This window comes from Argiope bruennichi, chromosome 2 (assembly GCF_947563725.1).
Source record: "Argiope bruennichi chromosome 2, qqArgBrue1.1, whole genome shotgun sequence".
Classification (NCBI taxonomy): Eukaryota; Metazoa; Arthropoda; class Arachnida; order Araneae; family Araneidae; genus Argiope; species Argiope bruennichi.
In genome coordinates, this window is record NC_079152.1 from 29,080,563 (window position 1) to 29,106,332 (window position 25,770).

The window sequence follows — 25,770 nt, forward strand, 5'->3', positions numbered from 1 at the left end:
TGGAAAAAAGTCAGGATAAAATATTAGTACAAACAATGAAAACGATTTGAGTTCTATTTGAAAAATGAAATCAATTGCAAAATAAGCTTAAAATATTTTATAAATAATTTATAAAAATAGGAAAAAATTCAACTGCAAAACAATGATATTACTGATTTTTTTTTCTGAATTTTAAGATGACGTAAAAATTATTTTGTGCTGTAATACTTTCAGAAGTTATAGCGGAAAAACGCAAAAATTTCTCTTAATTTTTATTGATAAGAATACCTCCCCCCCCCCAAAAAAAAACCCCTAACCGAGATGCATTGTCCAACTTTCTAAAGTATATATGTGCCTTCTTTACTCTGAGTCGAATGATCTACTTGCAGAGCGTCAACACGCACACGCACGCGTGCGCACACCTTCGTCTTTATAATTATTATAAAGAGAAATACAGAAAAAACAATATACAGCTCTTCAAATGTAAAAAAAAAAAAAAAAAAAAAAAAAAAAAACGAGAATTATATTGTTTCCCAAAATTTATTATTCTTGAAAATTTGGAGCAGGACTTAAATAACGATTTCCGCATCCTTTTTCACGAAATAACATGAATCTAACTGAGTGCTCAGTTTATAAATTTAATAAAATGACTTTATTAGTTACATTTTCATGCAAATAACTTATTATAATTTTCTTTATGAAAGAAAATAATATATAAGAAACTCTAAACTAAAAATAATCAAACATCTATATCCTATTATATCATCATTGTAATAGCTAAATTTGTTTCTAAAGATGAAAGACAAGAAAAAGGTCTTAAAGTTCTCAATGTGTGTCAAAAGGCGAATAGCTTTATTTTCAAACGATTTGAAATAAGGGAAGTTATTTTTCTGTTTTTCCGTCGATAACCAGATTTTATGAGGTATATTTAGGAATTTTGTTTATCTGTAATCTGGAAGTTAATTAATAGAAATAATGCCAAGATTAATTCTTTGACAAAGTTGCTAAATATTTCTTATTCTTTCTTTCTTTTTTTGTGTAAAAATATTATTTGGAATTCGGTTAACTTTTTTCTATGGTGTCTTGACTTTCTTATTGTATTTGAAATTCGAATTAATTTTGGTTAATTTAAAATAAGAAAAATAATGAAATACATCCTTTATGTTGTATTCTCAGTAATCTTAAATAAATTTTTTTTTATAAGACTCTTGATTCCTTTGGAGGTTTTATTATTGCATTTAATTAATAAAAGAAATAAAAAAATTCACTCTTGAGAAAAAAAAGTCACATTCGATGCAAGTTGTAATGTTTATTTCGGATTTATTGCGTAAAGTATCGCTTATGTTTTGATTTATGATTATTCTTAAGAATATCTATTTTTTTATTATTATATTTATTTATAGATTTATTAAAATTTCTTCTAGTTTATTTCTTTCTTATGTATTATATTAATAAAAACTATTACATAATAAAAATGAATCTTCATTTCCATATTTACTTTAAATTTGTAGTTTTCTCTAAATATTCTCAATTTTAAACGCAATCCCTTTGAAATCGAATTTTTGAATAAACAGAATTTTTATAACTGCCAAGTCAGCTATGAATTAGCCAATTTTAACTATAATAGCAAATAATTTGAAGCCATTGAATTATATTAGATTTAACAACGTATTTCTTAAACTGATGCAAACTGTCTGGAGAAATATATTGAGAAGAAAGAAGCTTTAAAAGAAACTGGATTTTTATTTGACAAGTTAAAACATAACTTTTGAGAAAACCAACAAAAATGGATTTATGGTTTATGAATCTCAACGAATGAACTAACAGAACAGCGTTCTGTCAGTAGGTGGTCATCCCATTTAAAAGAAATATAATATAAATAGATGGAAAAGAGACATAATTTTCTTTTCAGTTTTACTGTTAACTGAGAAGTGGGAAGTTATATCCACTAGCTCTCAATATGGCGGTTAGAAAAATCCTTGTTTTATGCTTAGTGGGGTTTGCCTTCCTGCTTGTGTTCAGTAAGTGCTCAATTTCAACTTCTAATTTTAAAATATAGTTACAGATTTCTGGTAAACTTGTTGATGTAAATCAACATGCAGAAATATTGAACACTTACTTTTCTAGAATACATTCACACTATGGCAATTTTCGCGTTTAGCTTGGTCTTTAATGAGAAGGAGCAAATATGTAGTTTGAATCTCTTCCTATTGATATACTGGATACGAACTTTATTATATATCTATAATATTGATGCCAAATCTATAGGCAAAATTTCATATATCTCGTTGTTGTATGCAGGGCTGCCGCGTGGGGGTGGCAAAATTGTTCACCGCACAAGGGCGCCTGGGCCAGGGGGCGCGCCAAAATTTATAGTATTTATAGTTTTTTAATTTAATGTTACTTAAAATAAAGTTGTTAATTATACGCTTGCAATTTTGCATGTTTTATATTTTCTAAGCAACAAAATGAGATTTTATTTTATATTTTAATATTATTTTACTTTTGCTTTCCTTTCTGCGGGTTGCTTTCTTTTGTGTAAAAAAAAATTTGATTGCTGATACAAACAATAAAATCACGATCCGTGTGGAGTTCGCGCTACCACACGGAACGTGTTAAAAATCTAAGAATTTGTAACATGTAACAACAGAAATAGGGAATGTTTTGTATCGGCATATATTTATTCTTTACGTGCTGTAAAGCTGTTGCGGCTCAACGTCGTTGTTTAGTTTGCTTTTTTTTTTTTTTTTTTTTTTTTTATGATGGTGGAGGCACCACCTTGCGTTGTGTGCTCTTGAATTAACAGGGAATACCTTTATTTTTAATCATATGCGTAGTCGCTGCTCATAAAGTGCGTACATTCTGTGAATTGCTTCGGATGCAAAGTACTGTTATTAATTGTTTTCAAATCGTTTTTTGTTTATAATTGCTCCAAAAAATAGGATTATTATTTAGAGGTAAATGAACAATCTAAATATATTATTAGTATTATTTTCATAGCAGTAAAAATTCATAAAAAGAAACAATTCATTAAGAAAAACTTTTATCTTTGAAATTAACAAAATAATTCAAGAAGCAACTTTTTATTTATCTATATAAAACCCAGATAAATCTTACCCTTAATTGGGCAGAATTTGATTGATCTATTTCTGATATACAATTACAATTTCCAAATAATCGAAAAAATAATTCTAAAAAAATTACTAATAATTATAGCTTTTTTTCATTAAAAGTTTATAATGTACCTGAGATGTTTTTAATATTTCAATTGCTTGTAACAAATGCTTTGTAGTAATTTGTATTAATATTGGTTTAATTTACTTAAATATTTTGAATCAGCAGAAAGAAGAAAAAATTTCACATTAAATTCTCAGAAATAAATTTTCCACAAAAAAAAAAAAAAAAAAAAAAAAAAAAAAAAAAAAATGTTTCTAAAATGTTAGTTAAATTAGTTTTGTTATCTGAATCTTTATTTAGTAGCAAAGGACATAAATGGGCTTTCGACTTTCAAATAGTATATTGAGAGAAAATCATATGATGCAGCACATCTAATTTACAGCAGTGCAACAGAACCCCATAAAGGGGCGCCAAATTTCCATTTGAACAAGGGCGCCTAATACCCACGCGGTGGCTCTGGCTGTATGCGTTGACTGACAAAATAAGTAGACACTAGAGTTCTAAAATTTTACACACACACACACACACACACACACACACACACACACACACACACACACACACACACACACACACACGCGCGCGCGCGCGCGCACGCACGCACGCACGCACGCACGCACGCACTTACAATATTCGTTATCAGTACTTAAGTATTAAGTACAATATTCTTCCATGTTGCATGTTGTTGAATTATTGCAAACACATGTACAAGGATTGATAATCGGCACTCATTGAAAACTTTATCAGTTGTAATCCAAAATTTGATTCAGTCCAGCAATAAAACAATATGGGAGATTTCATTTGTCTAAATCTTTGTTCGCATTTGCAAAAAGGCATACAAAATTTCCACAAACAGATTTTCTTCAAAATTTGACAAAGATATGCAATTTCTATGCAAAAATGAAGCGCAAAATTTCCTTCTGCCAGTTGGTCTCATTTTTTAAGTTTTTTTGTGTTTAGGCACAAAATGACTGATCATTCCGGATATAATTCCAACATATATATATATATATATATTCCTGACTGTTTTTAATTTGTAAAATTTTTTTTTTGGTGGAGGGAGGTGGCTTTTTATTTTAACTTTTCTGTCACCTAAAATATCGAGATCGAATAATTTTTTGATTATTACAAACCTTTATAGTATATTTCGCTTACGTTTAGTTTTGTTATATTAGCGTCCCATTATAAAGTAACACTAGGGCTATTTTGGGATGGACCTCGTAATTTTGAACCCCCATCAGATGAGGAGGATTACGTCTGAGTTGGCACCCCTCTCCAAATTTCCACACCACACCACTGGAGGTTGTTTGGCCCCCAACGGATTTATTGTGCACCATACCCGCGTGCACGACGGTTATTCGAGAAAGAATTGTTTCTAGAGCTCTCAGTGCATAAATCTGAAATTAGAAATGTACCAAGATATCAGTTACGTTTGTTGTTTGAAGACTATTTTTTAACAGTAGATGGCTATTTATTTATGAAAGGCAATATAAGCTATCACAAAATGTTCACATTTCGATGATTTCAAGCTATGAAAATATACAAATCTTTTTTGTTTGACGTCATTCATGCTAAAGTACCCAGTTGACTTTATAGACTTCATGAAAAATTTATGAGACACTGTGATTTGGGTAATTTAAACTGGATGAAGAGAATATAACATTCTCGAAGAACTGAAAACTAATCATCAAACATAGCTAAGAAAATATCGGCAGAATCATAAAAAATATCTGAAATATATTAAAGAATGATAAAATTAATCGAAAAAAAATGGCAATACTTTAGATTATTTCAATTTGCTTTTAACTGAAATGTATACTATCTTAGATATTTTATACTATGAATAATTCTATATGTCTGAATAAAAATGCAACATAAGGATACATACTCAAAATTTTGTAATAAAAATGCAACATAAGGATACATACTTAAAATTTTGTAATGATTTTTCTTGAGATAGCTAAAGTCGCCATAGAAATTTCTACTTTATATTAATTTTTATTCTTTATGTTTTATCCATAACAATTCATATGAGAGTAGATAACCAAGTGGAGGATAAAAAATTACGAAAAAAAATACTTTTAATATTCACTATTTTCTTTCACTTTCTCGTATATGAAGCATATAGAAAATATGTAATTGTCAAAGAATGTGAACTTGAGATTTTGTCGAATCCCCACATATTAGATTTCTACAAGTTCGAAAAACGTATTTTGAGAAAATGCTTGTTTGTCTATCCATTCATTTGTCTGTCTGTGACAAAAGCAAATTAAGAATGCTTTGTACTAAGTACATGAAATTTGCTATATGTTTTTCACATCAAATTTGTCGATTTCTATCAAATTTTAAGAAAATTCGTACTGAGAAAATCTGTCTGTCCGAATATAAGTTAAGGTAACCGACTAGGTTAAAACCATGAATTTGGATAAAAATTCACATTTTTATTTTTTTATATATTCAAAAAAATACGTTCTTTATTTTGTCTCTATGTCAATTAGATGTTCAGTTGTAGTAAACTATTGGCATGTAAGTGATGCTTATTTAAAAGCAAATAAAAACTTTAAATGCTATTTCTGAAGGACAAGTTTTTTTCAAAATTCTACTGTACGAGTATTGTCATATCTCAAAAAAATAATCAAGATATTTTAGCGAAATTTATAATCAGTGGTCGTTATGTTTTCCAAAATATAATGAACTATGGATTTGATGTTGAATGCTCTATAAGTGGATTTATGACAGGTTTAATGTAAATATCGTTGAAAAAGATTCCGAAATTTCATATATTGCACACAAAAATTATATTTTTGATCATATTTTTAGACAATAGTTAGTTAACTCTAAGAAATGTTACAAAAGAATTGTTACATAGAAAAATTAAAAACTGTAAAATTTTTTTTTCTGTAGAACAATCCTAGTATTTGTAAATAAATGCTAAAATTTGCAACAAAATAATATATATATAAATTTTTTTAAAGTTATATATATATATATATGTATGTATGTATGTATGTAACATTATTTTATGTGAAGCAGAATGCAGTTTGAAGACATAGATGAAACATTTTACGTTTTTAAATTCTTTTTAATATCCATCGGGAAAGCATAATTATTTACAAGCAAAGACGCGGACATTGCGCGTCCGCCACAACGCGTTGCAAAAGCCGAAGTGGGTAAAAAGGGCTCAAATAAATTATCCCTCGCCTTATATAACCTTAGATTTTGATAGGGAAAATATTTCTTCACAGTGCTAATATTTTAAAAAGATTCTGATAGGGATTTCTGACGCATGTCAATCACATGTAAGGGAAACACAGGGATCTTTTAAGAAAGAATGTGCTTACTGGACATTCTTACCCCTTCACACCGAGCTTGTGAAAATATCGGCGTTTAGCTGACTAAGCAATTTTATAAAGCTTCTCTTGAATTAATTAAGTAGAGACAGTGGAATTGGATCACGAAATAAGAGAATGAACTTATTATGGGCTAGATTAAGATAAAACTTTGGGAATTAATCAAGTTGAAATTAAAGTTTAAAATATCATTACATATATATATATATATATTTGTTGGAAAATCCCCTCCGAACTTAGTCGGATACCTTAACATGATGATTACAAAATGGAAAAGCTCTATGTTTAAAATTCGGTACACAGATTTAATATCTACGGTATAAACACCGACCAAATTTTGAACCAAATGCACTAGCGGTTGACCATCTGTTGGTCTATACTTTCAAAAATATGTAAACGTGATAACTCATAAACGCGATGATTTAAATATATCAAATTTGGTATATGATTTTATAACTGCAACTGTAATTCTGTGTCAAATCTTGGTTGCAATCGATTAGGAATAAAGGATCTAAAACCCAAATTCACCTTTATTAGAGAGTATACGATAAAGTTTTGAAGAGACTACTCTCGATGGTTTTCTCCTTGAAACTGAGGATCGAAAAATAATTTTAATACAATGTAATAATAAAGACAATATAACAAATCTGGTAAGTATATGGGGAGATGACCATTCTCTCATTTCAAGTTAAAAAAATAATCATTGATTTTTAATTATGTAAATAATTAGTTTTTTTATAGTATTATTGCATCTAATTTTTAATATTTCTTTTCAGATGAAGCCCGACCAGCTCCAGGTAATTTCAAATAGTTTAATTGGAATCGAATTTCCACTTGAAATTTAAGAGCATTTCAACAATAAATTTGAATAATTTAATAAAATAAATTTATTTTGATAAATTGGATGCAATCATTATTACCTCTGATATATTTAATTGATGTTTAATATATTAAAAATTCATTGTGAGATCTTATAATTTAAAGCAATGGCTTATAAACAATCTATTTCTTAGAATAACTATAATGTATTTTTTCTAAGTATATATGTGCTACGGGAATCGAAACTGAATGGTTTACATTGCTAGTTTTAAATCATAATGGCAAAAGTCTGAAATTCATAAATGGAAAAAAATAGTACTAGGAAAATTTATTTTTTCCGTACGACATTTTATCTGAATTCGTCGCTTTACAAAGACAAGAAATTGATGTTTCCTTTCGCCTCTTTGTAAAGCGAAAAAAATTTAATATTTGTGCCATTGGGTACGTTGAATAAGATAGTTTTTTTTTACTTTACGAAAGTCACAATTCTGAAAAATAATGATATTTTTATTTAACAATATTTTATTTAAAATAATTTTTTATATTCTTCAACAAGTGATGTATGGCATAGCCATATTGATTTTAAAAATTCAATTGCCCGACAACCATAATTCGTATAAAATCAGTATAAAATATTAAATATTCAGTTTCCCCTAATAAATAAATGCTTCCTTCTGGGAAATACAATTTAAATTGTAAGATTGAATTAAGATAACCATCGATAGATTTCCACAGAATTAATGGAAATAATATTCCATTGTATTGGAGAATCTTTATTTATATTTAAAAAAATATCATTGTTGAACCATCGATGGTTTATTTAGTTTTCCAAAAGATATTCATATATATATATATATATATATATTTAAAATTTGAAACTTTGTTCCAAATTAGGAAATATCTTTCTGCTGAGATCTTTTAAATTCAATAAGCATTTAAATGCTTCATATGTTCCTAAATAAATTAAGATTAATGTCTTTGAGGAAAACTAAAAAAATAGGAACGCAATAAATCAGTATTATTTATACTGAAGTTAAGCGTGAGAACTATAGAGAAAAAATTTACGAGAGATAGTTTTCTTTCATAAACTTGCTTTAGATACATGATATTATGACCTTTTTTTATTAGAAAGAGATCATAGAATCTGAAATACTTTGATGTGCGCAAATCGGGTTTAATGATGTTTATACTGCAAATACAGTCAATCAACTTATCTATTGAAGGAAGAGAATATAAATGCTTTATCTCTAGATATAAAGCAGACGACTACTTAAAAAAAAATATTAGAACGAACTGCACTACGCAGTGATGAAACATCACATCTCCACAATAATTAATATATAATTTTTTTATATATTAATTTGAATGTTTTTATGATTAATCAATAAAACAATATGGTGATTGCCTTTTTAACATGACGTTTTCTAATTTTAATAGAAGAATTTTAATCATTTATGCCCTTAATAATCTTAATTAAAATTTGTGTAATTGCAAAATAATAATAAAACATTCTATAATTTTTACACGAATGTGCTCTTATTCCAGCCGTTCTTTTATATTCTTCTACACTTATAATTTTTGAATGATGTTTGAAACAACATATATATTTCTGCGTTAAAATTGTTTTTAATGCTCCAAATTGAACTTTACATCCAAATTTTGGCTTTTTTGGAGAAAAAAAAAACCCCTGGTGATTAATGATTTTCCATGTGAAAAATTTATTGTGACATCAAAATCGGTAGCAAGAAGAAGTAATGTTAAGAAGCTTCTCTGTCAAATAAATTGTCGTTCGATAACTTTTCTTCATATGTTTTGAATAAAGATAATTTTCCTAAAAATTTTATTTACAGACATTAAAGTAATATAAAGAAGTTTATATATACCTCTCATTACTCCTGTACGGTTCGGAGCGATATGAACTGGTACTGATATTCGCATTTTAATAAGCCTTGCCCTAAATCAAAGTTATTCGATTGCAGTAGAATATTATAATGATTTTGTAAAATTGCACCAATTGCTTGAATTTTTCAAAAAATCCAAAGATTTGGGGCTGCAGTGGACATGTAACTATGAAAAAAAAAGCACTAAAAAATTGAATTATCAAAAAATATACATATTAGTGTTTTTTAAAGTATCCAAATTAATGAAGAAGAAGATAAAACTGAAGAAATTCATAATATGGAATGAATGCTAGAAAGGATATCAAATACAAATAAATCAAATTCCAGTTTTAATGGAATTTTTAATGGAAGATACAAAGTTTAAGGAAGTTCCAGTTTTAATGGAAGTTTATAAGTTCCAGTTTTAATGGAAGATACAAAAAAATGCATCTTTTATTTTAAAACCTTTAATACTTTAAATTTGATACTGCTATTATTGTACCGTTAATTATTCAATTAGGATTAAATAAAATCTGATTTCAAAAAAAAATAATAATAATAAACGTACACAAATCATTATTTTTTTCGTTTAGATTTTCCAAAATTTGATTTCAAATAGAATTATGATAAAACGCAATTTTAATGAATTGTTAAAAATATGACTTATTATATTATTAAACTGTTTCTTTGATTTAATTTCAAAGATAAATCATTACTCAATGTTTAGACTAAAAATACTGTAGGATATTAATTGTTTTTATATTAGGCAATTATAATATGCTATTAAATATGATACTCTGCTTTCAATATTTAATACTTTATTTTTTAATAAATAAACATTTTTTAGTAAATATTTTTTTACAAGAATTAATTGAATTCTAAAAACTAGATTAAAACGTAACATAAATCTCTTTCTTTAATTTCTAAGACAATTGTAAAAAATTGTAATATTTTTATTTAAATTTTTTATAAAGCATATTTAAAAATGTCAAACACAGATAAAGAAAAAGCACAAATTTATTTACTAAGATTTCTTTACTTTTGCAAAATTGTGGAAGAATAAGTTTCGGAAATGTCAATAAAAATAATTATTTTTTAGATGCAACTGGAGGTAAGTTGTCTTTCACCCTTAAGCAAATTTTATCATTTTCATATTCTATATGAAATAGAAAAAAATGATAGAAGTAGCCTAATATTTAAATTTGTATTCCTGCGTTTAAAGTCTTTAATTTCCTTTAAATAATTTATATTCAACAAGAATTAGGGTTTTATAGGTCTCATTATAGATAACTTTCAAATGCATTGATTTCTTATTATATCTAAATCTATATCTGCATTCAATTTATGAAATTCAGCCAATGTTGTTTTATTTAATAAAATATTAAATGCAGAAAAATGTCTTTGGAATATTTTTTAATATCAGTGACATATTGTTTTTATATGTATTGTGGGATCTTTTTTTATTCCAATGTATAGAAATTATATATTTTAAAATCTAACAAAAAATAATTAAAGAATCTTTGTAATGCATACTGGAATATAACATTTTCTTGACTTAATTTAAAGTTAATATTTTTTAATTAAATATAGTAATACAGCAAGTATCTCTGAACAGGGATTTTTTTCAACTTTTCCAGTTATTTTACAAGTTACGAAGAAAAATGAACTCGCTACAATTTTGTTTTCGCTACCCCTTACAGTTAAATTGTTCAATAGGTCATCTAAATCTTTTTGAAATAACGTATATTAAATTTATAGTGATGTTTAGAAAAGTGTAACACACATTTTTACATTGTCATAAGGTATAATAAATAATGTATTTTATGCTAAATTTTTTTTTATAAAATTGAGTAATTAATTACATAAATAAGTAATAATTTTAGTTTGTAAAATGAATAATGTCAAAATTAAAAACTTAAAGGAAATTATCTTATCAAAGAAATGATATGAATTGTATTCTTTTTTTAGGACAACATGTTCATCATTATAAAAGTAAGTGAAAGCTTAGTTCAATTTAGGTCATTTGACTAGTATGTTCTTAAAATTGTCTACTATTCTTTTCTGATTTAAAAAAAATGTAATTCAAAGCTGTAATAAAGCTGTTTTCAAAAACATAATACAAAAGATTTATAAGTAAAATTATAATTATTAAATTTCGTCGAAATGCTATTGCAGTTTTTCTTTATTATATTTGCTAAAAGAATGCTTCATTATTATACATTTTGATGCAGAAATGATTTATTTCTTGAAGAATTAGCTTGAAGAACAATTCTTGAAGAACGAACTTCTTCTGTTTCTTACTTTTTGTTTCTTATTGTAATATCATAATTTTTATTTATTGAAAGTAACAAATACATTTTTTAAAATTCTAATATTTTTACAATTCATTGCAAGAAGAAGAACTAGAAACTAAAGCTTAAAAAATGCTTTTGTTTAAGAATATTTAATTTAGTCTCATATTTTTTGAAATAAAGCTAATAATAAATTGAATATTTTGCAGTTGATGGGAAGAATGGTACTGGAGGTAAGTAACAAATAAAATTATTTAATCGCGTTAATTGACTGATTCTGTAATAAAAAAGGTATTTGTAAACTGTAAAGAGTGTAAAGACTATTAAGTAATAAAAGGGTTCTGCAACAATTGTGTCTTCAATATCAGCCTTTAAACACTGATATTTAACGTGTGACCTCAATTAAACCTTTATTAAGATTGTGCAAAACTTAGGTAAATAAAACATTCTTGAAAAAAATATGCATATCATTTGTTAAACAAGAATTGGATAATTTCAATTTGTAACAAAAATATCCATGATTCTTTGTGTGTGACAAATACAGCTCCTATATTAAAGAAGTAAACTAAAACCTTTAGCATTATGTATATCTGCTTGGTCAGTGAAAGTCAGAAGTATATTTGTTAAGATACATTGTCAGGCAATGCCAGTAACACATATTTAATTAGTTGTAGCTTAAGAATGTTTTTTGGGATTAACAAATTAATTTTTTTAATCTCTGTAATTTTAGATATTTTCTCGCAATGTTTTAAAGTTTTAAGACTGTCTTCCTGGAAATTAGACTGTAATCAATAATTTTGAATAGTACGTAATAAACCTAGTCTTGAGTTAATAGTAATAGTACCTAAGTTTCCTAGTTAATAGTAATTAATTAAACCATTCTCAATCTAACAGAAGTTACAATAATATTGTTACGAAAATTTTTTCTACTACTACAAATACCGTCAATTAATCGTAATGACGCAGTACATTTAATTGCTGTAGTTCAGCAGCTTTCTTGCTGTCTATTCCTCCAGTTTCTCTACGTGTCGGCGACTCCGACTCCTCTCACACCACTTGTGACGATACACACGACGACTCGGACGATCCACACAACAACAACAACTTCGTAGCTTCTGAGTGCCCGTCTTTTATAGTTCCGGGAGGCGGGGCTAGAATCTTCTGACCAATCAGGGCGTACCTGGCTGCATCTCGGTTGTTAGTGGATGAATCTTGAAAGTTCTCGAACTTTCCGGTACTATCCATTTAGTCGCCAAACTCGCCAAATTTATCGCCAAGCCGCCAAATGCTCTCCAAGTCTGTCGCCAAGCTCTAAGTTCATTGATCTCAGCACGTACAGGACCGATCGTACAACGGTCTTTCTTACGATGACTCTATTCGTGCCGGGTAGCAATATTATAGGTTCGTAACAATATGTGAAGTTACAATCATATGTTAGTTACATGTTATCTAGTCTTACGCTGTGCTTTAGAATCCTGTATTTTTTCCCTCTGCAAAACGCGCAGTGAATTCGACAATTAATTCTTAGCGTCACAGTTGATGTGGTTACACTACCATGACTGTGACATGACTGATTCTATATTCCAAAAATTTTTAATATGATATTTCTTTTAATTGTCATCGTTTGAAGGGGTGGGGATTATTTACAATAATAAATATGTTACCAAATATAAATTTAGAGTTTAAAATAACATTCACAGCAAGTTTGAAGATTTAAAAAAAATACATAGATATTATAGCGACATAAGTGAAGAAATTCACAGCGCATTGGAAGTTGGAGCGGAAAATGGAAGTTACATAAAAGGAAAATGATTGCGAGAATCAATTATTTTTTTCATAGATGGAAATGTATAATTAGGTAATATAAGGAAGAATTGCTGATTCAGCAAATTATTCTATGATTGTAAAGAATAAAAAATTCTGATTTTCTATTTGCAAATAATAATATTTTGTTACGGTTTCTTCATTTTAATCGTCTTAATCAACTTAAGTAACCTTGTGCTCTTTTGCAGGAAATGTTCATCCTTATAGTAGTAAGTCCGAAATGATTTCTTTTAACTTTTGAGCTTTTCTTTTATACCTCGTATACAGGGTGGTCAAAAAAAAAAAAAACTTCCCCTATATATGAAACCCTAGCGGCCTATCCGCTCAACCAATCGAACCAAAATTTCAGACATGGTTGTTTGAAGGTATGCGCTGGGGATTGTGATGATTCTAAACAACACAGGGTCCACAGTTACGGTTACAGTGAGAGAGAATTTTGAAATTTTCGAATGGCAGCACCCACTTTTTCATTGCGCAAATTGATCAGCGTATTGAAAAACCACAAATGGCGTTGGAACGATTAGCGTGTGACGAAAATTGCCGCCGTAAAGTATATGCAAAAAAGAGCATTATAAAGGACTAATGACAACACAGAGAGGAAAGAAAAAAATAGTTTTTATTGGAATTGAAAGATATAATTATAGGTTTTCAACGTTTTCATCTTCGCAGGCAACAACGCATTGCATTCGGGAGATTGTGGACAACAATGCCGAACGTAACATGAAAGGAGGAATCTGCATAACTTCACGTGTTATTGCATCTTGCAATTCTGACACATTTCGTGGACCAGGCGTGTACACCTTAGATTTCAGATAACCCTAGAACCAGAAATCCATAGGAGTGAGTCGGGGGATCTCGGTGGCCACGAAACTGCAAAGTTACTAGAGATGACAATATCAGCAAAGTGTTGTTGCAGCACTGGTCGAACACATTGGGCGACGTGTGGAGGATCCCCCTCTTGCATCCATACAATGTCCCTAATGACATTTCGTTGCTGCAATTCAGGAATAACGGAATTCCGCAACTGTGTCAGAATTGCAAGATGCGATAACACGTGAAGTTATGCAGATTCCTCCTTTCATGTTACGTCCGGCATTGTTGTCCACAATCTCCCGAATGCAATGCGTTTTCGCCTGCGAAGATGAAAACGTTGAAAACCTATAATTATATCTTTCAATTCCAATAAAAACTATTTTTTTCTTTCCTCTCTGTGTTGTCATTAGTCCTTTATAATGTTCTTTTTTGCATATACTTTACGGCGGCAATTTTCATCACACGCTAATCGTTCCAACGCCATTTGTGGTTTTTCAATACGCTGATCAATTTGCGCAATGAAAAAGTGGGTGTTGCCATTCGAAAATTTCAAAATTCTCTCACTGTAACCGTAACTGTGAACCCTGTGTTGTTTAGAATCATCACAATCTCCAGCGCATACCTTCAAACAACCATGTCTGAAATTTTGGTTCGATTGGTTGAGCGGATAGGCCGCTAGGGTTTCATATATAGGGGGAGTTTTTTTTTTGACCACCCTGTATATTTGATTGGTTGCTTTCAATATAGCAGAAGAGTAAATGTATTGAACTAAGAACTTAATAATAGACAGGAAATATTTTTTAGAACCATACTTATATTCCTGAAACTTTACAAATATTTGTGACCATGATTCATGATTTATTAATTTTGAAATGGTATGAGCAAAATAAAGTTAACAAAAATGCTTAGAATATGATATAATCTTTAAACAAGTTTTAAATGATTAAAAATATCATATTTCACTTTTCTGATTAATTAATCTAAATTATAAAATTGGACCACTCTCTATGAGGAAATGAAATTTCAAAATAAATAAATCAATCTATAATAGAAACGTTTTAATTTTCTTAATCGTCAAAATTTATATGAAATAGACTCTTACGGGTAAATCTTCGGAATTTGCAGAACGTGAAGATATTGGCTTTATTCATATTCTTTGTGTTATATTTGGATGATCAACGTCAACTGCCTACAGACTTTGATCAACGATAAATTATGCAGGATATTAATCAGAAAAAAAAACGGTTACAGGAATCAATTTTCAGTATCAAGAACAAAAACAAAAATCGCGATGTAACATAAAAAGTAATATTTATAAATTTATAACCATGTATTTACAAAATTTTTTTCAAAAAGGATTACAATTTTGATGGTAAAATGCCTGATAAAAATATAACATCTTTAAATATCGCTTGGAATAATTATGAGGAAATAGTAAATGTGGCATAAATATTTCTTTCCGGAAAAGATGAAATTCAATAATAATTTTTTTTTATCAGGGAAACAATGCAAATATTTTATAAATTAATATGACGATATTAAAATATAATTCATCAAATTTATCCTTAAATTAGAAAAAAAACCCCTTATAAACATTAAATAATATTAAAAGAGTTTTATTTTCTAACATGACAATTAAAGCCTAAATGTGGCCTCAAGTACTTTTCATATTAAGTTTGCTTCTGTATCTGTGTCTTGAAAAACTAGGGATGAGAAAGATATCACACAGATATGTGGTTGAGAACATCAACTATTTCATTGCAAGTTTGGCAATTGCTTGCTACCCGTTGTAAAATATTTATTCATGAAATATGTTTCATGAAAAAACGATTTTGACGTCTGATCACATGATAGTTCAATCAACGTATCATCAAATCATTCTTTATTTGATGATAATTTCACTTTTTTTTTTTTCTTCTTCTGTCTTTTTTTTTTTTTTTTTTGTAAAAAAATTGTAATTCGCTTGATTTTTGTCTAAATATATTTCGTCTTGGTCCCCTACTACGCTATCGATGGGCGATAAGTTAGGAAATGTTGATTTATGCCTGGTTTACACTCGGCCAGTTATAAGATTATCAGCAGGAAGCGCATGCATAGAAAGGGACTGATTTATGCTTGCCACATCTTCATAAGACAGATTCAGGCATTCCATGCCTTGTTATAAATTGCCGTTTTGGTGCCGATGAAATTTTCTTTTTCACTGCGTATCGTTTTAAAATGATCGATATTTACACACAGAAACATGGTATAAATTTGGAAAACTATATAAAAAAATGGCAAATAAAATTAAAAAAAAAAGAAAAGTAGAAACTTGCACCAGAAAAAACAAAGGGAAAAAATGTCGGAATTAATGTATGATAAGTGATCAATTATTTCACGCCAAAATTTACATTAAGAGAAAAAATTGCAATACAGTGGTATGTTGTTGTCCCTTCGGGACAATTCTGCCTACTGGCTGTTTTATAACTGGCCGAGTGTAAACCCAGCTTACTAAGCACTTTTGAAATCCAAAATGCATTGCTCGTTTGGCATTTAAACGTGAAAAATGGTGAATGAAATTTTTTCGGCGCTAATTTTGTTCACTGCTTTTAATCTTCTATTTGCTATTGAAAATAATTGCCAGAAATAATTCTTTACAGAATTATAATTTTTAAATATTCTGATTTTGTGCAAAATTTAATTTTTATATCATTAAATTATCACTATTTATTTTTATATCACTAATCGGATTCTTAAGGGAAAAAAAAAAAAGAGTTTTTACTCTTTACAAAAGTTTCATTAAAGATATTCCACTATAACTGAGAAGAGCTAATTGTAAAAATTTTTCATTTTTAGAGCTCTAAATTTACTTTTTTTCAAAAAAAAAAAAAAAAAATTTTTTTTTAGAAAGCACTGGCAAGGATTTAAAAATGAAATGTTCAAACGAAAAAAATTGGTCTATTGAATGTTTAATTAATTAAAAGTTTTAAAATTAATATCAAATTTGCGTTTTGAGATGAACAGTTTTGATAGATGAAATTATGATTCTACAGACTTGAAAATACCCGCTGATTATGATTGTTTTAAAACATGAATCCAATTATCTTTTGTTCGGTTTTTTTATTTATTTTTTATTTTTTTATTGGCTCAAGAGGTATATTTGGCTATACTGCGCTAATATATATACTACGTTACTACTATACTTTGTTCGGTTGGAAGACATCACTATGAAGAAACCAGCTAAATTGACATAATTACAATGAGGATTAGAGATTAATAAGATCTTGAACAATGTAGTCGAGTAGTTGATTGAGATAAAATAAATTATCAAAATAAAAAAAAATTAGAAATTAGTTCATGAATTACCACATAAAACCATTTCAATCAAATTTGACGAATTTGTTGATGCATTAAAAGCTAAAGTTCTTTCTCCATTTCAAGTATAACGAAAGTTTAATTGAGCATATATACATGTATATTGCTGGAAGTTTTTAAAATATGCTGAAAATATACATTTAAGAAAAGTGGCAATGGGAGTGAAGATGGAGGACGTAAACGAATTAAACAAGTTCCTCATTTGCTTTTAATCAATTTTTTAAGTATGTTTTTGATACAATTTAAGATACTTATTACAGTGTGAAAAGTAATTCATTTCTTAATCAGTTAAATTTTTGATTTTTTCTTTGAAATATTTGTTAAATTTTCTTTTGGTAATCACTGTTTGACATTCCTTTATGTATTTGTATTATTCAGTCTATATTTTCCATAACGTACAGTTCATTGTTCTGACTCGAAAGTCTCATCAACTATCCCGCCTTGCTAATTAGTTGTTAATGAATAAACAGACTCTATTTCCATCATCCAGAAAGAAATAAAGTATATTAGTGAGACTATTTTTCATATAGCGGGTTCAGATTAGCTACCATTTGATTCAAAAACCAATTTATTGAATTGTCCCTATTGATAGGACCTTTGAGAAAGCTATATTTTAAACCTACTTACGAGATGTCTTGAAATTTGTACATGTTTTATCTGTCATCAGAGTTCATAGCGGATTCATGATAAGTTCTAACAGATTTCCGCCAGTTTATTTGTTTCTGTACGTTTGGTACAATAATATCCTCGTTGTGCCAAGCGTAAAATATTACCTCCTTTCATGAAAATCACATAGATTAAAATACTTAAACCCATTTACAACTTTTGATAAATCTAATACGGTTCTTGCGATTCATTTCCAACTTTTTGCTCATCATCGTGAAATATATAAACATTTCATTCCAATATTTACAGATGGTTCAAAAGGTTCTTCCTGTACTTCATTTGCTTGCGTTTTTACCAATTCTACCATCTCATTTCAACGTCACCCTTCATGTTCTATTTTTTTCTACGGAAGTCACTGCCTTCCTTCATGCATTATCTCATATTTGAAATAGTTTTGCTGATAACTATATCATTCATTCAGACTCAAAAAGGGGAACCGATGATTGGAATCGTCACTTGATTATGACATCACTCCATCTCATCCTTGCAAGAGGTTCAAAGTTCTCTTCTACTGGATTCCTTCGCACATTGATATACCAGGAAATGAATTAGCGGACAATTCATAAAAATCTGCCAACAGTATATTAAATTCTTCTATCCCATTAAAAGATACTAAAAACCAAATTAAATTCATTCTTAATTTAAAATGGCAAACTCAGTGTTATCTTAAAGAGGAAAATAAACTTAAAGCAATAAAATACCTAATCGATTGTTGGCCTCGTTTGCCTAGTGGAAAACTTGACAAAATTCTTGCCAGATTAAGAATTAATCACACATGGCTCACACATAAACACTTACTGTTGAGGAACCCGCACACCGGTGCAAAGCATCTCAGTGTCCTTTGACGGTTCTTCACATTTTAATAGAATGTCCACAATTTAATAATCAACGCAGTCGCTGTTTTCATTCTACCCATCAGATTAAAGGAAATTTTTTCATAAAGTTCTCATCCCCATCTTTTTACTTTTTTAAAAAAATGATTGACTTTTACTTTTTTGATATATAACTTTCAGATTTTGTTTTACCATGCGATTACCTTTAGATTTTACAGGTTGACAAATTCTGGAAAATGACGCGGTTTAGAAATAAATTTTCAAATAAGATTAACTCTCACCTTATGTTTGGCGCAGTTTATCAAAAATGGTTCTTGTGTCAATAAACTTCATCGAACAAAACTGTCAGTGGGTATCTTCAGAGCATTTTTGACTTTATATCTGTTGTATGGCAGTCGTTATCAAACCTAGAGAGCTGAAATTCATGAATAATTAGAGAATAATATAATTCAAAGCGTCCAAAAAATAGGACATATTCATTTCTAATGTATTCTTATTTGTTCGGACAAAATAAAATTCTCTTTCACTAGGCGAAGGAGATCATGATGGTAAGTGCTAAGGGATTTGTTTTGATTGATTCAAATGTAAAACATTTTTAAACTTAATATTTAAAACTTCAAAATATTTTTGTTATATCTTGGAATTTTCGCAGAATATATATGCTTTCAAAATAATAATAAAAAGAATGTTTAAATACTTAAACACTTTTTTTTAGATGGTGGTGGAGGAGGAGGAGGTAATGGTGGTAAGAGTGAAATTATTTAGTTTAATAAAAAGTAGTAAATAAATTTAATATCGAAAATTTCGTATAATTTTTCAATTCTAGAAAATGGTGTACAAACAATATAGAAACTAATGCAAAAAACAGAAAATTTAGTAATAAAACATCCTATTATATTTTCATGATTAAAAAAATGACAAAATTACTGGAATTTCTTCATTTCAATTTATATTAAATGCTATAGTACCAAGATATTTTTACATGATGCATTTCTTTAGTACGTAAGTTTTTAAAAAATTAAAATTTATTATTATAGTGTAAAAGAAGCCAAAATGTTCATGTTTAGAGGCTGAATGTAAATTTGGCGCTCAAAATAACATCCAAACACATTTGACGATTTTTTTTATATACAGGAATATTATAGCGACCAACGCAAAGTAATGAATAGTATATTGAATACTCATATCTAAGCGTAAAACATATTTTCATAAAACGTATATAAAGAAAACAATTCGAATTTTAACAAAGAATGCTCTGATGATTTCAATTCTGAGTAGGTAAAGACTTTCAAGCTTAGAAAATGGAAGTTCAAAAAATAATTACGAGAATTAATTATATTTTCATTTCGTATTTTGATTTTCTAAATGAACTTAAGTAACCTAGTGCTCTTTTGCAGGAAATGTTCATCATTACAGCAGTAAGTGCGAAACAACTTATTTTAATTTTTTTTCTTTTATATCTTGTAAATATTTGATTGACTGAATTCAGCATAATAGATGAGCAAGTATATTGAACAGAAAAATAGAAACACATAATAATATATTAGAAATATGTTTTTTGAACAATGCTTTCATTTCTATAAAAATATTTCTGATCATAATTTGAGATTTATTAACTTTAAAATGTATGTGTGGAAAAGAGATTAAGTAAAATATTGAGTTCATAATAAATTCGTGTATAGCAAAATAATAAATAGAATTAGTAAAATACTTAGCTTATAATAAATGCGACTTGACTGTCACTTCTTTTCTATGAGATGAAAATCATTGTTTTTTCTGTTTTCAAATCGGGAAACACTGGAAATATTCTATCACTTAGTTTAATGATATTTAGATAAAATTTATTAAAGCTATCTTTAAATTTAAGAAAATAATTATCACAAAAACACACATAACACACACGCCTTCACCTAATTTCAGACTCAAGTTATTTTCTTCATTCAATTTGTTTTTGCATTTATCTTTCGAAAAACTTAAGTTGAGGAAGCACTTCATGTATCACTGAATATCGTATCAAATATCTTAGTAATAGTTTGGCAACTGTTTGTTAAAGTTGTGTTCTTATAAAGCTGTCTTTAGTGTCTGGTCATATGATAGTTTAATCAAAGGGTCTTCTTCGTTTGATGGTATTTTCATTTTCTTACGCAATCTTTTAAAAAAAGGTTTCTGATCCATTGGTTTTCAGTCTACAATTTTCATAAAAGAGTGCCTAAAACAAATAGGAAAAGGCTGTATCGTGGCCCATTAATAAGCTACCTGCGGATCATACATCGTAAAGTTCTACCTTAATTAACACTTTTCAAATTTAAAATGCATTGTTTATTTGGCACTTAAATGTGAAAAATGATGAATGAATTTTTTTTTTGGTGCTTACATTGTTTACTTCTTTTAGTCTGCAATTTGCAGCTCAAAATCATTGTCCGAAATATCTATTTTCAGAATTATATATTTTAAACATAAAACAACATTGAATATGGGCAAAGTTCAATTTTTATATCACTAAAGACTGTTCTGATTTTCAATGAAAAAAGGCCCACTAAAGAATGTTCTAAAACAAAGAGTTTTTACGATTTTTAAAAGTTTCTTAAAGAATATTCAAATTTATTTTAAAGACAACAAGATAATTTCACAACAATATGCTGTTATATATAATGTTTGGAATAAGTATGACAAAATAGTCTAAAGTAATATATATGAGATAAACATCGCTTATTTTCTCAAGAAAGAGATGACATTCAAGTTTTATATTTTTTTCACCGGGAAAGCATTAAAAATATTCTTTAAATTGGTTTAATGATATTAGGATAGAATTCGTCGCTATCCTTAAATTAGAGGAAAAATTGTCAGTAAGCCATTCCGGAGCCCAATATTACACTATCCACGGATCATAATTAATATATAATTATTATATTAATTTTCATATAATTAAATACTGTCCTGATTCTTCAGAAAAAAAAGTTTTTTTTTTATTATTATTTTTAAAAGTTTGACAAATGTATTTCACTATAACTAAGAAACGCATGCTCTAATAAATTTACAGTTATTGAATTTTAACTTTCAATTGACGCATTGACAAGGAAGCCAAAATGTTAGAAAAAGAAAAAAAAATGGTCCACTAAATTTTTAATTAATTTAATGTTTTAAAATTAATATTGCACTTTTATTTAGATGAACATTTTTGATAATTGAAACTATACCATTCATTTGAAATTATGTGTTTATAATGATGATTTGAAAAAGACCAGCGCCGGCGTCCTGGCCTAAGGGTTGCGCGTCTTCCTCGTAATCTAGGTGTTCTGGGTTCGAGTCCTGGTTCGGCATGGTTGTTCTCTCCATTGTGTTCTATCTGTGAGGTGCGTGAATGAGCCTCCCTGTAAAAAGGGGTTGTGCAAGCGAGTGTGTGTGTGCGCTATCTTCATTTGAGCTAGATGTCAGTCTTCTGCCCTCGGGTACTCAGGGGGCTTTATAGAAGCTACTGCGCAAAAATTTGGCTTAAAATAGTCACATAACAAAAATAAAAGGTATAGCCAAATATCTTCTGTTTGGTTGGAATCGTTATTATGAAAAACGAGCCACTTTGATTAAGAATTGGGGACTAATTTGACATTGAAGAACATATTCGAGTTATGTAAATCTCGAAATGAAGGAATGCGTGTTTAATGCAGCATTAGAAAAATTAATATTCTTTTTCACCCATTTCACATTTTGTGAAGGTTCAAATAAGTACACAGAACTATATGCTTTTGGAATTGTTTTTTGAAATATGTTACATATTAAAAGTTTCTAAGTATATGCAACCAATAGACAGAAAGATTTAACTCGTTAAATATCGAGGGTGTGTTATGCTTTAAATGTAGTTTAAAACCCTCATTCTGTTTTATTTTTAGCTGGCACTAGGAAAAGTGGCGGTGGAGGTGGAAATGCAGGAGGTAAGAAAGTAAAAAGGTTCATCATCTTCTTTTCATCAATTTTTTTTAAATAATTTCCGATACAATTTAAAATATTTAATATAATGAGAACAGCAATTTAACTTTTCTAAATAACTTAATTAAATGTTTGACATTTTTGGAATTCTTGTTTTTGTAAATATTTATTATTATTTTTTTTTTGGAAATTTCTGTTAAGATTCTGTTCGTACAAAATTTCGTAGAATGTAACTTTCGGATTCTTAAAAAGAGTTTTATAATACCTAATTTTACTGATTCGAGTCACATGAATTAAAAAGAACAGGGGAACTAAAAGTTAAAGCACAAAAATCAGAAACTAAATACCCTGCTATAATTTTATGACTAAAAAAATTTGATTGCATTAAGCAATTTTTACTAAAAGTGCATGCACTGAATAGTTTGTCTTTCGTTATCTTTAAGCTCACTAGTAACTTTTAACTCCCTTTTTAACTTTTAATTTCTAGTTTTATATCGGGATTCCATTCTGCATTACCTTTGGAAAATCTGGGATTTTTTAATGTTTGCCTTTAACTAAATGATATATAACAGATTTCGTTAAAAAATTAAAGTATGCTTTATCGTTGTGACGCTTTCTCTTACAATTTGAACTTCGTTTCGATGAAGGATCTTTGTTTTGGAAATATATGTCCAACATTTAAGCCGAAATTTTCCTCATTATTCTTTTTAATTTTAGTTCATTTATAATTTCCAAGCAATAGGAGGAGTATTTTTAAACAGATTCCATAACTTTTGAATCATGGTGAAATAAAGAGGGTAATAAATGAACAGTTTACCTTCCTCTACAGAGTTCCACATCACACCACCGGCAAGATATTTGATTCTTTGTATTAAATTCAGCTTGCATTAGGGACACATTAATGCTAGATACTTAGTCGTGACATCGAAATTTCAACATGAGACTACCACGTTTTACAAATTTTTTAAAATTTAATTATTTTTCATTTTATCCTAGTCATCACTTATTTCTGATAGAGTTACCTAAAGAGCTGCATAATAAATATCATTTTTCTTTCTTTTTGTTCTTAAATTTCTTAAAATATTCTGTGTTCAATCAAACCATGCCAAATGGAGATTTTCCATATTTTTTAACCATACTATAAAACACAGTTTTAAGAGATCTTAAGTCTTAACTTAAATTATATATTTTTATTTTCGTTTTTAAAAAGTATTATCTTATAGTATTATTGAAGCTTTCTAGAAACTTCTTTAAAGCTTTTTAATATTTTTAATATCAATACCCACATAAGAAATTTGACTTTTTCATTTGAATATTCTAATTGCGTTGAAAACTATAGGGAGAAACATGCTATTTCAAATGGACGCGGAGATAGAAATGGTAAATAGTACAAAAATATAAAAGCAAGTGATTCAAATGTTTTTTATAGATTATTAAGCATTCTAAAGGCCATGAAAAATGAATTAAGCAGAACAATATTCTGTTTCAGGAGCAGGCGGGGCCGGAAATGGTATTGGTGGTGAGCATAAAAATATACGATGCAATTGATTAAATTTTTTTATAAAATAAAGAGGAATTATTTTTTTTATCCCGTAAATATTTCAAAGATGATGAAAAATGTATTAAACAGAGAAATATTCTGTTTCAGGAGGTGGCGGAGGCGGAAATGGCGGTAAGCACAAAAATATGCGATGCAATTGATTGAATTTTTTTATAGAATAAAGTGGAATTATTTTTTTTTATCCCGTAAATATTTCAAAGATGATGAAAAATGTATTAAGCGGGTAAACATTCTGTTTCAGGAGGTGGCGGAGGTGGAAACGGCAATGGCGGTAAGCACAAAAATATACGATGCAATTGATTAAATTTTTTTATAGAATAAAGTGGAATTATTTTTTTATCTCGTAAATATTCCAAGAATGAAAAAAAAATCTATTAAACAGAGAAATATTCTATTTCAGGAGGAGGCGGAGGCGGAAATGGCGGTAAGCACAAAAATATGCGATGCAATTGATTGAATTTTTTTTTTAATAAAAAGGAATTATTTTTTTTATCCCGTAAATATTACAAAGATGATGAAAAATGTATTAAGCAGAGAAATATTCTGTTTCAGAAGGAGGCGGAGGAGGAAATGGCAATGGCGGTAAGCACAAAAATATACAATGCAATTGAAGGATTTTTTTTATAGAATAAAAAGAAATTATTTTTTATCCCGTAAATATTCCTAAGATGATGAAAAATGTATTAAGCAGAGAAATATTCTGTTTCAGGAGGAGGAGGTGGAGGCGGAAATGGCGGTAAGCACACAAATATGCGATGCAATTGATTGAATTTGTTTTATAGAATAAAAAGGAATTATTTTTTTATCCTGTAAATATTCCAAAGCTGAGGAAAAAGGTATTAAGCAGAGAAATATTCTGTTTCAGGAGGAGGCGGAGGCGGAAATGGCAATGGCGGTAAGCACAAAAATATATGATGCAATTGAATGATTTTTTTTTTTACACAATAAAGAGGAATATTTCTTTTATCCCGTAAATGTTCCAAAAAATGATGAAAAATGTATTAAGCAGATAAATATTCTGTTTCAGGAGGAGGCGGAAATGGCATTGGCGGTAAGCACAAAATTATGCGATGCAATTGACTGTTTTTTTTTATAGAATAAAGTGGAATTATTTTTTTATCCCGTAAATATTCCAAGAATGATCAAAAATGTATTAATCAAAGAAATTTTCTGTTTCAGGAGCAATTGGAGGCGGAAATGGTAAGAGAGGTAAGTGCAAAAATCTAAAAAGCAATGTATTCAGATTTTTTTTTTTATAAAATAGAGAGGAATTACTTTTTTTCTATCCCGTAAATATTC

At 28.5% G+C, this 25,770-nt stretch overlaps 1 protein-coding gene and 1 long non-coding RNA gene across 2 annotated transcripts in view; both read left to right on the plus strand.

Annotated features, from left to right (window-relative positions):
- The first annotated feature begins 1,928 nt into the window (after positions 1-1,928).
- Positions 1,929-11,733, plus strand: LOC129954945 (uncharacterized). The gene is made up of 5 exons (XR_008782680.1): positions 1,929-2,000; positions 7,283-7,303; positions 10,305-10,316; positions 11,174-11,197; positions 11,706-11,733. It is a non-coding gene; the product is annotated as an uncharacterized LOC129954945 (long non-coding RNA).
- A 7,560-nt stretch (positions 11,734-19,293) lies between these two features.
- LOC129962150 (uncharacterized transmembrane protein DDB_G0289901-like) overlaps positions 19,294-25,770 on the plus strand; it is a 48,774-nt gene continuing 42,297 nt past the window's right edge. The window contains exons 1-12 of the mRNA XM_056075888.1: positions 19,294-19,330; positions 19,702-19,731; positions 22,874-22,915; positions 24,400-24,429; positions 24,559-24,582; positions 24,713-24,742; positions 24,872-24,895; positions 25,024-25,053; positions 25,181-25,207; positions 25,337-25,366; positions 25,499-25,522; positions 25,651-25,680. Coding sequence (XP_055931863.1) covers positions 19,294-19,330; positions 19,702-19,731; positions 22,874-22,915; positions 24,400-24,429; positions 24,559-24,582; positions 24,713-24,742; positions 24,872-24,895; positions 25,024-25,053; positions 25,181-25,207; positions 25,337-25,366; positions 25,499-25,522; positions 25,651-25,680 — 358 coding nt within the window. The remainder of the gene's footprint in view (positions 19,331-19,701; positions 19,732-22,873; positions 22,916-24,399; positions 24,430-24,558; positions 24,583-24,712; positions 24,743-24,871; positions 24,896-25,023; positions 25,054-25,180; positions 25,208-25,336; positions 25,367-25,498; positions 25,523-25,650; positions 25,681-25,770) is intronic.